This window comes from Gigantopelta aegis, chromosome 4 (assembly GCF_016097555.1).
Source record: "Gigantopelta aegis isolate Gae_Host chromosome 4, Gae_host_genome, whole genome shotgun sequence".
Classification (NCBI taxonomy): Eukaryota; Metazoa; Mollusca; class Gastropoda; order Neomphalida; family Peltospiridae; genus Gigantopelta; species Gigantopelta aegis.
This window is the reverse complement of record NC_054702.1, coordinates 42704399-42719331: the sequence shown is the minus strand read 5'-3', so window position 1 is coordinate 42719331 and position 14933 is coordinate 42704399. Positions and strand designations below refer to the sequence as shown.

At 33.9% G+C, this 14933-nt stretch overlaps 1 protein-coding gene across 1 annotated transcript in view; it reads left to right on the top strand.

The window, feature by feature from the left end:
* Positions 1–14933, top strand: part of LOC121369845 (cation-independent mannose-6-phosphate receptor-like) — an 83435-nt gene that overhangs the window by 32606 nt on the left and 35896 nt on the right. Inside the window, exons 18-25 of the mRNA XM_041494921.1 lie at positions 2076–2384; positions 2888–3078; positions 4869–4949; positions 5909–5948; positions 7765–8133; positions 9240–9306; positions 11358–11505; positions 12809–12941. Of these exons, the coding sequence (XP_041350855.1) occupies positions 2076–2384; positions 2888–3078; positions 4869–4949; positions 5909–5948; positions 7765–8133; positions 9240–9306; positions 11358–11505; positions 12809–12941 (1338 nt within the window). The remainder of the gene's footprint in view (positions 1–2075; positions 2385–2887; positions 3079–4868; positions 4950–5908; positions 5949–7764; positions 8134–9239; positions 9307–11357; positions 11506–12808; positions 12942–14933) is intronic.

Here is a 14933-nt window from a genome sequence, read left to right as displayed (position 1 = left end):
GTTCTCGTGAAATTTTGTGCCCTGTCCTTAGCTGGGAATGCCATGTAGCTCAATGGTAGAGGTTTGAGAGTTTGTTTTGTCCTTTCCAACCAAGGCATTATGACTACTGGATTAATTCTGACAAAAACCACATTGAAGTGGATACAAGTTTTTAACTTTTACTTGCATATTTTCACTTGATAGTTTTAAAAATAAATAAATTAATATCCATATTTGAATCAGTAAATATTATTTTGTATGATATTTTAGAGTCTAACCTTCTGACTACTGCAGGCGAGATATCTCGCCCGACGACATGCCAGTCTACATACTGTACACTGTATTCAGTGCGTTCCCTAATTCATATTGCCACCATTTTGCACATGGCACTCACCAGAAACAGAAATATAATACAGAACACAGATTACTTGACAGCATGGTGGGTTTAGTTTTTTGTTTTTCAATGAAAAGTACCTTGGAATTTTAAATTCAAAAAGTGTTTTTTCGGCATGTATTTTTGCTTGACAACAATGGCAGCATGTTGTGGTCATTTTCAGGGATTGATAGCTGATTGTGACAGCTAATTTGATAATAAATTTGATTGTTTTACCAGGAACAAAAATCACCAAATATTGGGATATGAATTGTAGTTTGTTTTAAAAAAAAAAATTCTGGTCATAAAATCACAGTTATCAGGAATAATGGACACAAATACTGGACACTTGGCCACAAATGTCATAAGTAAACATGGCTTTTTCGATTTTTTGCCTAATTTTAATCAATGTGAACTGATCTAAAATAGAAAAATTAAAAAAAACCCACAAAAATAATAAATATGAACTTTATTTTATGTATTTATAAAACATTTAAGTGAATATGTGAGTAAAAATCATAAACTTGTACCCACTCAAGGTGGTTTTTGTCAAACATTAATCCAGTAGTCTAAAGGTTAATGCAGTTCAAAATTATGCAAAAAAAATCGATAAAGTCATGCATTTGTCCATTATTTACAACCATTATTCTGAATCTCTGTGTTTTACTGACTACAATATTTTTGGGAAACAAAACTGTGATAATATATATATATATCCGAATATTTCCTGATTTTCGTTGTTGATAATATGGTCAAATTTATTATCAAATTAGCTGTCACAATCAGCTATCAATTCCTCAAAATGACCGTGTCGTTTTATCATTATAAAAATTTTAAATGAAAATATTTGAGTAAAAGTTATAAATTTGTACACCTTCAGCATGGTTTTGTCAAAATTTAATCCAGTAGTCATAAGGTTAAAACACTAACAAAGTTCAAAATGACCCATTCGTTACATTAGGGTAAGAAAGAAAGAAAAATGTTTTATTTAACAACACACTCATCACATTTTTATTTATTGTTATATTCACCGACACCTTAAATAAAAATATGTTGAGTGTGTCGTTAAATAAAACATGTAGCCAGTTTGCTTAGGCTTGTTAGATACATTTCAAAACAAGTCATTACAAGATAATTGGTACATCGTCTCTCGTGTAATATTTTCTATATAGATCTGTGATACCTTCTGTACCATGTTTTTATTTTAGTTTTATACTCATGGGAATTGTTAAGTCGCAGACCCTAGTTTCAATCTGTGAAAATGGACATTAACTTTGGTTAATTTACAAAGGTATAACACATATGGATAAAATTATAAAAGAGTGAAACAAGAGTCTGATGCTGAAATGGGGAACTATCCTTAAAAATACAGCTCGTCTTCATAACTGTTACTTCTCAAAAGTATGTGCGTATTGTTAAATATGAAAAAAGCATTTCATGGTATTAAAAACACTAGGGTGACCAGAAACACTTCAGATGTATGGAAATTGATAATCAAAACAAAATATAAGTAATGTCCGATTTCAATAATTAATAACAGCTCTAACAGTGAAAAATGTGCCATGTTTAAAAACTAGGGTCTGTCTCTTTAATTATTTCAAAGGGATGCCTATGTTTGACATTCAATCGTGAATATATATTTTGTGCTGGTGTGTTGCTAAATGTTGATGTATGCAGTGTGAAATCCTGGATCTAAATTACATGTATTTGTATATCATTTTAGGTCTGTTTGACTTTATATTGAAAATCTCCTTCACCTGTTCAAGAACTGTGAGCAATGACACGTTGGAGTTTGTGCAACAGGAAGAGCAGACATACATGTTGAAGATAGCTACCCCACTTGCCTGTCCAGCACAAGCCATCGACTGTACAGTGATAGATGCCAAGGGTCAGCAGTATGACCTCAGTCCACTAGCACGGACTGATTCCAACTGGGAAGTTCCTGATTCCAGAGATACACACAAGAACTTAAAATATCTTATTAATGTCTGTCGACCGGTTGTACAAACAGCCTCTAATACAAGCTGTCCAGGTAGAAAAATATTTCACCATCTTTGAGCATGTGTTTACTTAGAAGTTCTTTTTATATATTGGATGGCCAAAAAAACAACCAATAACCCTACTGAAATATTAAAATTACAGTCCCCTTACCTTTTAGTCAATTCAGTATTCAATAGGGTTATTGTTGTTTTGGGCCACCTGATATATGTTTTAATATTTACTGGTTTTGAGCATGTGTTTATTGGCAATTTGTTTTGATAGATATTTTTAAACTATCTACTAGTTTTGAACTTATGTATGTTGGCAATTTCTTTTGATAATAAATACTTTAGAAAAAACAAAACAAAAACGTTTTAATATTTTACAATCTTTGAGGGGTTTTTAACAATTTCTTTTAATATATTTTTTTCAAAATTAAAATGTTATTAACTAGAAGAGATCCTAGAAAAATATATGACTTTTCACAGATTCTTCTCTCTCCCTAATAAATTTTAAAAAGTTAAATTCATTGTTGTTGAACATTATTTTCAACAGGTGGTCCAGTGGGGGCGTGCCAAGTTGGTGGCAGCCATTCTTTCAGCATGGGGTACATACAGTCGAAGCCCACAGTGGCTGTTGATGGAACCATCACACTAAGGTACAGGGGAGGTGATGCCTGTCATGTTGGTACCCCCAAAGAGGCAGCAAGGAGCACAAGAATTGACTTCATCTGCTCATCGTCTGAGGTTGGTGCATATGGTTTATGGTACTCAAAATGTTTCTATATTATCTTGTGTATCACTGATTCTTTCATTGGTGTATCACTGTCTCGGTGTTAACTATACTCTTAAAAAAAAGTAGGGGAACCTGAAATATTAATGTTAATATCAACTATTAGACCGAACATACGTTTTGACCACAGACATCCTAGTAAAGAATGTTCAGGTCTCTTTATCAACACACCGAAACAAATTCCATAGTTTGCACGTGCATCACGCAGTTGCCCCGTACATGTGCGTGGGGTGTCATTCTCGATTTTGACAATTTCTAGGAAGGTCAATTAATCACTGTGGAACATTATTTCTGTCAATCTTTTTCATTCTGTTGATGATACAGTTGTCAATGGGTTTTTTAGTCATTTTTATTGTTTTAATTTGCAATTTACTGATAAAAAAACGTCAACTTTCAAATTTCACTTCTGACCCTAGTCATCCTTCAAGATCTTTGGTGGTCATAAAACCTACTGTAATACTGAACTACCGGTTGTAATGTTTGCCTAATTAGTTCACTATTATCATATAACCATTCCCCACAGGTAATATATCTTACACTTTTGGCAATTGTAAATTCTTATTAGAGTTACCCTACTTTTTTTGAAGAGTATATAATGATTTAACACAAAATTGGGATTTTGGAGCGAGAAATCAACAAAATTAAAAAAAAAACTGGTTATCTGTTCTTGTTTCTTATGATATTCAGTGAAAACTCTTGTAATAAGTAAAACAGTATGATGTAATTTGTTTTTCCTCTTCACATGACGTCACTGACTAAGGAAGCAGCTGGCAAATAGGTCAGTACTGTGTTTTGAACATAATTTGTTGGACTATTGGATATACTAAAACAATAGTTTTAGTATGCTATTAGTTTCCGTTAATGTAAAGTATGGATATTAGTGGAATTTACTTATGTGAAGCAGTATTTAAACCTCATACTGAATTATTTCGATGACTTTGCCTGGCCCAATTTTAGACAAAACCCTGTTATAGGCCTATAAGTGTATAACTTTAAACAATTTATTTTCACTGAATTTTTTTAACAAATATATAAAATAATGTTAATATGTGAAAGGGTAAGTATTATTTTTGTGATATTTTAGGTCACTTAATGTTGTTTAAAGTTACATTTAAAAATTGATTGTTATTTCAGTGGTGATGTTTAATAATAGTTATATTGAGAAATGCTTTTAAACTGTAAGTTCAACTTCTCAAAAATTACTTGACCAATTCCAATCAAAGTTTGTTTGAAGCTTCCTTGTCACATGGAATTTGGTCACTCTGACCCCTCACGGGTCTGAGGGGTGTGGCCCAAAAGAGGAAAATTAATCAAAGTTAAAAAAATCTTATGTACTTCAGACAGTTTATACATGTAAAGGTCAATATATGGTTAATTTTGGTTCCCCTGTTTGTTGGGAGTTTACTATACATGTAGAGAAATGCATTTGAACTTAAGTTCTTCAACTTCTTCTTCAAAACTATTTGACCAGTTCCAAGCAAATTTTGTTTAAAACTTCTTTGATACATGAATTATTTTTCTTATGAATTTGGTAATTCTGACCCACCCCCTCCCAAAAGGAGAAAATTAATCCAATTTTTAACAATCTTTATCTGTACTAAAAGAAATGCAATAACCGAATAGTGTTTATATATTTAAAGATCAATAGATGGTTTATCTAATTAGTAAATGTCATTAATGTCAAGTCCCCAGGGAGGGGGTGAAGTTTAATATAGTTATAAAAAAAGAAATTTCAATTTTTCAGCATGAGCCAGTGTTTATGGGCGAGACTGAAGTGTGTGAATACCTGTTCAACTGGAAGACCCCTAGTGCCTGTCCACAACAGGTGAGAATCCATTAATAATCATTTTTATTTTCAATCCTGCAGTGATGGCTGTTCCAGAAATGGTCACACATATTTCCCTCTTAAAATGTGCAGTCAACTCAACAGCATGTCATCCCCCCCAACCTCCATAATGATCATATGAGGTTTGAAGAGGTTGGCACTGTTGATTGCAGATACACGATCATTGACAAAGGTGTTTAACTTGAAAGGTGTTTATATAGAAAGCAGTGTACCAAGTAGCATCGAAATGCATTTAACTTCAAATAGTGTATTAAATATTGAGAAATGCTTTGAAACAACAAACATGCATGAAAAATGTTGTGAACATGTAGTGATAGCATTTTTTTTTTTTACAGTATTTTGTCTGGCCATCTTGAATATCTCAAGATAATAGGATAAGTAAGGACTTCTTCCTCAAAATGCCTGGAGATGTTTTATTTTTTACAATTTTACCTGTAGTCTATACGCCCTTTTATTAGTATGAAGTCCTTGGTAGTTATCCTGACATAACTCTTTCTTTGTCAGTACAAACCAGTGTTGCCTCTAGGCCTTATCGGACCATGCTCTGACTCCATGAATTTCTTTGCCAGGACTGTAAAAATTGTAACCAGTGGGTAAGAAATAAAACAAATCAACCACCACGAATGCCGAATGGGCCGTGGCACAATTTGTATAAAAGAAACAAAAATAAACTCACACAAATCAGTGAACCATCCCACATGAATATACTTATGATCTAATAATATGTATTTTTCGAAATTTGTTTTGCTTGTAGAGGGTGTGGCACAAGTTCGTGATATCTAAAGAGTTTGAAAAGGATCACTACACACTCATGTTTCTTTTTTGGCAGGGCACATTGGTCAATGCTCCACTGATCTATGTACCCATCCCTGACATGACTATACCTTATTGATCTAATAATGATAGGTATTTTTCTTAATCTTTGTTTTGCGTTGTAGAGGCCATCGGTCTACAGGCTGGGAGAAGGGCAGTGTCCCAGTTCGGGATCCTATCTACCACTACGAGTGCTTGTACCTGTCATCACTACCATCCAAAGATCAATAAAGACCATTTGTGCTGGCTGCCTGTGGGAGGGCAAATAAAACTACTTGCTGCAATGTCGTGTGCTCCATGTGGCGAAAACGGGTTTAATAAAAGAAATTGTGACTGGCATGGGTGCCTGCCATGACTAAACCTTCAAGATGCTCAGCTTTCATATAAACATAGGTAAACATTAGACTTTTGCAATCTTATTGTTCTGTCACTCTCTCTGTCAGTATATCTAATCAAAACAGGTTTTATCGCATATCCAGATGACACTAATGGCAAATGCTGTTGGTCAGTGGCGTTACCCATGGCAGCTTTTTCTTTCTGGATACAAAATTACTACTGGGTATATGTTGGTAGAAGGGATTATTTTTTGTTTTTACTTTTGGCAAATTGTGGTTTTACTAGGGGGGTTTTAATATCCAATTAGTAAGTTTCAACAAAACTTGGTCCAAATGTTCCTCTCATGGCCCTGACCAAGTGTTTTGGGTTGATTCGAAATCCAAACTTGCCACCCTGGCCTTTGATTTGCTGAGACATTTTATAATTTTTCTCAAGTTCCACCATGTCAGACAGATTTCAATCAAATGTAGTTCAATTGGTCATCATTGCTATGAAACAGTATTATTGGCTTGGAATGGAATTAGATGCAAAAATATCAAAATTGAAACAAACATATTAATGACGTCATTTGACCATGTTCCCCCACAGGAATTCTGGTTAATTTTTACCCAGGAGATAGTCAGAACCCATATTTTCACAAAACCCCCAAAATTAGCTGGTATATATATTATGATAGTTGCCACTTCAGTAATTTTTAGAGCACTTGTGGGCCATCTCCTGCATGCCTACAAAGCTTGAGAGAGAAGTGACTGCTCCCTATAATTTGGACCACGTGTGAGGCCTGCATATGCACATCTTCAATTTTTTATGTGAAATTAGAGGTCACCAAATGATCATCTGTGATAAATTATTATTGCTAGCGATGACTTTTCAGAGGTATATAGTTAGTTTAATACTAGGTGAGTGATTCAGGCCCCGTGGGCCACTTGTTTCAGTTATATGGCACATGTGACACAAATCGTGGTGATGGGTCACAATTTGTCATTGAAAGTTTTCCAGCATTCTGAAAATGGAAGCATCATGCACCTACATGTACAATGTAGTTTACTGTTATTGCAGGGAGATGCAAAGAGACATTATTCAAATTCAAAAACAATTACATACATGTATATTCTTCTATTCTTCACCACAGAGTTTCACATTGGGCACACATTGCTGTTTACATGTTATTATGTTTTTATTTTTCATAATTGTAAACAAAATATTAAGTTTAAGTTTAAAAGATGAAAGAAAAGAAAAGTACTATTCGTCAAATATAACATAAAACAAAAGTACCGTTCAATATGTTTTTCTTATTATGTATGAAGCCAAAACAATAGTGTGGCAAGTTGTCGACTTTAATTCTTGTTTTTGTCAACTTAGCCATTTGCTTTGAACAATTAGCTTCCTAGATTCAGAGATGAAAAACCAATGGATTTTTAAAAACAATTTGGATTTTACTTCCACTGTTCATGTCCTTGTTTATTTTTTAAGGAAAAATCTCTTCTGTTCCAAGACCCTGCAAATTATTTTTCCATATTTTTAGTGCAAGGTCATTTCCAACATTGGTCATTGAAACCTAATTAACATCAGTCTTTAAAATTATCTTAACCACAATCCATTTGTATTGCAGAAAATTTTATCGTGTCCTTTTTTTTTTTTTCAGGAAAGCCAAACGACAAGCTTGTATATGATGCCGGGGAGATAACTCTGACCTATACAGAAGGAAAGTCTAAATGTCATGGAAAGTATAACAGAACGACTGTGATCACTTTCGTCTGTGACCACTCCAGTGATGGCAAGGATGGTCCACACCTCCTGGCAGAACACTCGGATTGCACTTATCAGTTCGAATGGCCAACTAATCATGCATGTCCTCCGTATAAAGTGACTGACTGCTCTATCATTGATAAAGATGGCAAACACTACGATTTGTCCCAACTTTCAAGAAGTTCAGACAACTATGAATACCTCATTCAACATGAAAACAAGAAATTTATCATCAATGTTTGCCGGTCTCTTGTTCATCAGAAAGGTTAGTTTGAAATTAAAAAAGAATTATTTAAAAGTTCGAATTAAAAACAAGATTTGATCTATTCTTTAAACTAATTTAATAATATGGTTGTGTAGATTAAATGTTTTTAAAAACTTTGTCTCGCCTTGATGAAGTGAAAAGGTGAGATATAGGTATAAATTGATTGAAAACCTGTTTTATTGTACAAAGAACAAGAGAATCATACATAACCCACAAGCTACATATAGGGTCCTACATTTTAACGATGTCCATAGAAAGTAATGTCATGTAGGATCAGTTGATGTTTTTTCCAATTCCTATAGATACTGATAACAATAACTTTTGTACATTGTCGTAAAATCAATGTTTTGTTTTGTGACCGATACTATCAGTTTCAGGAGTTTTGTCAAGTCGTTTAAGGTGCTAATATTCTCAGGTTGACTGTTTTCTGTGTGTTTAACAAAGAGTTTCATGTCACTAGTCCTGGAAAAGCTTTCCTTCACATCATAGTTTAACACTTTCCGTGTAGAGATGGTGTTTCGCCTTCGTCATGTGCTCGTTGATGAAAAACCTATGAACGTCTGGTGTTTTGTAATCTTTCAGTGAGGAACGAGCTCGGTAAACATGCCTGGTATGTTGTGAACTGGACCATCAAACTTCTGTGTTAAGATCCTATATTAATTGTACAATGGCCGCTTCCCAGGATAGCACATCTGAGCCCCACCCCTCCTTAGAATGACTGGTGTACTTTTGACACCTAACATTTGAACACTTTCTTTAGACATCTTTTAAAATTTATGGATAATTTATGGAGTATCTAAGTTTGGGAATACTGTTTATTTCACCAATATTGCACTGTAAATTAAATGCGCGCATGTCTATAAAGGGACGTGTAACGTTTTGTAAATTCAGTTTAACCAGGCATTTATACACACACACACACGTGTAAGTGGTGTTTAAATGTGCGTGTAAGTTACAGGCATGTAAGAGAAAACACTTCATAAATTCGGCCCATGATGTTTTGGTCTGTTTTATACATGTATTACTAAATATCAAATCTTTACACTTCACATGTTTTACATACATCTAGTAGTAAATCATATTAATTTGTGTTGGTTTATTTTCAGACCAAACTTGTCCATTCAATGCAGCTGCTTGTATGATTGACCTAGCTGAACATAACCTTACTAAAAGGTATAGAGTTGATATTCTGATTTGTTTAGTTAACTTTAATATTAATTGCTAGTGGACTTACTTTGACTTTTATATAAAAATATTAAAGTTGAATTTTAACAATTCCTTGCTGCATTAGGAAAAATGTAGTGGGTTTCCTCAGATGTCAGAATTACCAAATGTTTGACATCCAATAGCCGATGATTAATTAATCAATGTGCTATAGTGGTGGTGTTAAACAAAACAAACTTTAACTTTAAAGATATTTTTTGTGCTATGATGTTGTTAAATATTTATTTATAGTTTAATGTTGTTAATAATTTTTTCAGAAACAATTATAATTGCATAGAGAACAAAGCTAAATGTAATGAAATCTGAATAATTTTTACTGTATTTTCTATATCCCATTTGAACCATCGTATTTTAAGTATTTTAAGTTAACATTATTTATTACTGCTATTTATTTATGACCCAAAAATAGCTTAAAAACTGCAATTAACATGTGTTAATCAAAGAGACACTAACCATGTCTGTTTTTTGTTTTTTTTCTGTACACATCAAAGCAACAGCCAGTATGAAAATTGACAGTGTTACAATGTTATACTCTGTTAGTGTTAGACAGGAGGCCTTGATTTCATGTTACTGCATTTGAGTGGAATATCATTTGTATTTTTCTTACAAGACGTTTGAACTTTTGTCAACATATAGCATACTGCAGATTTTTTTAATCAAAGCAAAATAAATAAATGTATATTTACAACATTCATATTGGGCTTTTAGCATGCTTACAGGCCCATCAACACCATATAACCGTAAATAAAAATGTGTTGAGTGTGTCGTTAAATATAACATTTCCTTCCTTCCTTTCCTGCTTACAGGCCCATAGGAATGCCATCTAGAGTGTGTGGGGGGGGGGGGGGGGGGAGAGACGGTGGGAGCACAAGCCAGATTTTTAGGACAAGGGGTGGGGAGGACACAAGCCCCTCACCTGGGTCCTACATTGTATTGCTAATTTTATTTATTATCATTATTATTTTCTAATTCATTAAATGCAATAAGCAAAATAAATACTATGCACATAAGTTAGGAAGTTATATTTTGCTAATTGCACAATAACATCTGAAACATAGCTACTCCATTGGCTAGTTGATTTTTAGAAAATTCTAGAAGCCCTGTACAGAATTCCAGAGCATCCATGTACACAAACTGTCAACTGGATGACTGCAGAAACAAAAATAAATGTCAATCAATAATTCAGTAACTACACTAGTGTGTAATATGTGCTTGTGCTTAGTTAAATAATTCTATAATTCCTTTTCAAAGTATTATTCATCAAAGTTTTGACAATTATATGCAAATAATAATAAACATAGTTATTATTGAAATATATCTTAAAATATGTCTTTCTGTAGGTGTATATGACAACCATATGTAGCACCTATATGTGTCTAAAAGCAACTTAATTTTCAAAACAATTTATGGGGAGCTTGCCCCCAGATCCCCTAGCATGTCGGGGGCTCAATGTATGTCCAACTAATTTGCCAACCCTCTGAATAAAAATCCTGGGGAAAACACTGAATACAAGCTGATTGTTCATACTACAGCCATTTGTCAATGTGTGATTATTGATTGATTGATTGATTGATTTATTTATTGTTCCATTGAAATAAATATAAATGTATGGTCCAAAAACTGTTCACTAATTTTTAATATTATAAACATTTATGAAAGCAATTTACCCATTCTGTTGTAAAGAAAATATGAAAATATGAGAGTTACATGTCTCTTTCTTTAGATCTCGGAATCTATGCAATTTATGCTATTGTGGGGGTTTTCTGTGTTTTTTTTACTTTTTACTCTTATCTTCCTGATTCCTTCATCTCCCTTTGTTGTCCCATTTATTTTGCCTGATTCCAAACAATCCCAAAACCAGTTTGTAATTGAAAATCAAATTCATAGCTGAGGTATTGACAGAATTTAGTTGAAATTTACCTAACTGAGTATAAAGCAAGACAGACATATATACTAAAAACTTGTAAATGTTACAATAAAACTGATGTATTATTCATTAGATACCACAATATTGGAGAGTTAACAGAGCATCCTGTTAAAATAGAAGATGGTAAAATAGTCCTCAAGTATGAAAATGGGGAGACATGTATGGATGGACAGAAAAAAGCGACAACCACAATTATCATGGTCTGCAGTCCGAACAGCTTTGTAAGTATATATACAGTATTCTAACTACAGGTAACAATAAATATAAGGGTGGTTTGCCCTGCCCCTGTTCTGTGCCACGCTGCTTTGTTTATTGCCACCTACCCTGATTATAAAGTCCCTGTACAAATTAATTGCTGTACCAAAAATAATAAAATCACAACTTACTTTCCTTTTAAAGTATGTACAGATTGGTCATGGCAGTACTCTACAGTTGTGTTTATATTTTACTCTTGTTTGCTTAGTCGACTAAACGATGTACTTTCCATGCATGGAATTTTGGTAGCCACATCATTTCTTCTTCTTTTTGTGTCATCAACCATTTATGCAACACACAAATACAGTTTAATAAAAATTATCTGTTATATATCTGATTCAGACAGCAACTTCAGAACTATATTTTTCAAAGGACACGGGCATATACATTATATACTTGCATTTCAATTTGACGAAAATTGTAATTTAACATTTTGCTGCGTTGAAAGTTGACAAAGAGGACTCTAGGTTTCATCTCCGTCTGTCTTTACAGTAGTCCGTCTGTCCCACATGGTTCTCCGGACGTTTATCACAATGCTTCCAGATATATACCATATATCTTCGCCTGTAAGTCGGCCCTGCCTATAAGTCAAGTCCCTAATTTTAAGTCATGAAAAAAATGTACTGATTTTCTTGCCAAAGTCTAAGCTATAATTTTTAGCAAAAGGTGATTAATATTCATGAAGCTCATCAAGAAAGTGTTGGTCACAGCTTGGTGTGTATGGTACATGTATATACTTTGTACAAAAGATTGTTTGAACAACGATTAATGCCAGAACCAGATTTTATAATAAACACAGGCAATTATTGCGTTTGAAACACACTTAGAATCGCTAATTACTATTGATTCGGTGCTATAATGGCCTATGACATCACACACCATGACCACCATCTTTGTAAGAAAGATCTATAACAGCATGAAGTTTATTTTCTTTTCATTTCAACTTATTTTCGTGCTTACATTCAATTAAGGTTCAAGCACGCTGTCCTGGGCTGTCTGTCCAGGACAGTAGGTTAGTTGTTAGTGGTTAGTGAGAGAGAAGAGGGTATAGTGGTCTTACCCACTGAGTAGTTAAAACTCGCTCTGGGTGGGAGCCGGCACCGGACTGTGAACCCAGTACCTACCAGCCTTATGTCCAATGGCTTAACCACGACACCACCCCGAGGCCGGTTGAAGTTTATAATTAGATTAGATGTGTTTATGAAGACATTTGCATGGCACTGACCAACAGTTTATTTATCCATGCTATATATAACTGTATGATTCCAGGACACACATCCATTGGCTCATTTTGCTGTTGGTGACTGCGACCATCACTTCATGTGGACCACCAAGGCAGCTTGTCCCATATCTTCCCAGGTGACACAGTCTGGTAACTGTACAGTGAGAAACCCTGCCACAGGTAACTGTCACTCAGAAACATTTTCACTTTCACAGTGGGACATTCTTACACACCCTTTTGTGAGAACAGCATACGTTATATTTTAAAAACTCATACTAATAAAATATGAATGAATGAATGAATGAATGAATGTTTAATGAATGTTTAATGACACCCCAGCATAATAATAATAATAATAATAATCTTTATTTAAAGAAGGTTACACAAAAAGTAGGTCACTAATATCCCTTGTGGCGTTCTGTCTATTAAGCATAATAATAGAGATCGGTTATTAAGTGTCAAACAAAGGTAAGTAAATCAATAACATATATAATATTTATATGTGTGATAACAATTTAAAGACATACAACTGGCTGCTCCTAGGTGATTGACCAGGTCACCAATGCCATACCATCCAGTGAAAAAAAGGCATGATCGAAATCGATCAAATCGATATAAGTTAACCTGAAATTGACTTGTCTGTGATGCATATTAAGTTAACTACAACTTGTTCAAGCGCTAAAGACATAAATAGATTTTAGTTAGAAAAGACTATTAAGTTTATTTTAAAACTGTTTTTTAAAGATATGTAAGAAATAGAATAGTACATTAATTTAGGAGTGGGACATAGCCCAGTGGTAAAGTGTTCACTTCATGTCTGGGATTGATCCCCGTTGGTGGGCCCATTGGGCTATTTCTCGTTCCAGCCAGTGCACCATCACTGGGATATCAAAGGCTGTGGTATGTACTACCCTGTCTGTGGGATGGTGCATATAAAAGATCCCTTGCTGCTAATCGAAAAGAGTAGCCCATGAAGTGGCGACAGCGGGTTTCCTCTCTCAATATCTGTGTGGTCCTTAACCATATGTTCGACGCCATATAACCGTAAATAAAATGTGTTGAGTGTGCTGTTAAATAAAACATTTCCTTCCTTAGTACATTAATTTTCTATCTGTTAGATACCATTTATTCTACAACTCGTTTAAAAACGTATATAACTTGCATTCACTCATTAAAGAGGTTTTTAAACAACTCATAAGATAAATGGTATCTAACAGCCACTCATCTAGTATTCTCTATTTACATTTAAAGCTACTTTTTAGTTTCATCTACCTGTAACATTGTTTTGATCACTATATAATTGTATCCTATTCAGGCCTTGCCATTAACATTTTTCAGTTTATAAAATCTGGTAGCCCTCAATAGAAATTTGTAGCCCTATGTATATGTAGTTATAATCCATGATCCAGGACCCAAAATTTTGGCCATTTGTACCACCTGAGGGGATAAATGCTCATAGTGATTTGTATCAAGGCCTACATACCTTGACAAGGCTAGAAAATTCATTTTAATGAGTGAGAAGCAATGCTTGCCTTTTACTCTCAGTTTATATAAATTTATAGTAAATAAAAAAATTAGTGTCTCTGTTCACCCATTTTAAAACTATTTACTCAATCTGATTCTAAAAATAGCTATATTATAGCCAAAAAATTATCCAATATGGGATTTTTATTAGCCACAATGAAAATATTTTACCCAAAATTAATTTTAACAGTAATATACAGAGTATTCATTGAACAAAATAAAAATGTACCTTTTCAAACGGCTAATGTTATGACTTTTATATAAATTTAACTTAATTTAAAATATACATAGATGAGCTGCAGTCAGAACTGAATAGAAATCCAAAGAAGACACAAATATGGGGGAAGTGCATTATATTTAGAGATGGAGACCGATGCCCCTTGCCACCTCCCCACTTCCGGCACCCATAATTATTAAAGTTTGTTTTATTTAACAACACCACTAGAGCACATTGATTTATTAATCATCTGTATACTATACTGACAAATGAAGAGAGTAAAAGAAGCTTTGGTGCACATGGTATAGGTACCCGAGTACAGTTTATACAGTGAATCTCCTCAAAACCGGACACTCTGGGGACCAAATAAAACATCCAGTTTTAAGAGGTATCCGGTATAGAGAGGTTCTCTTATGTACAAATATTTAAAA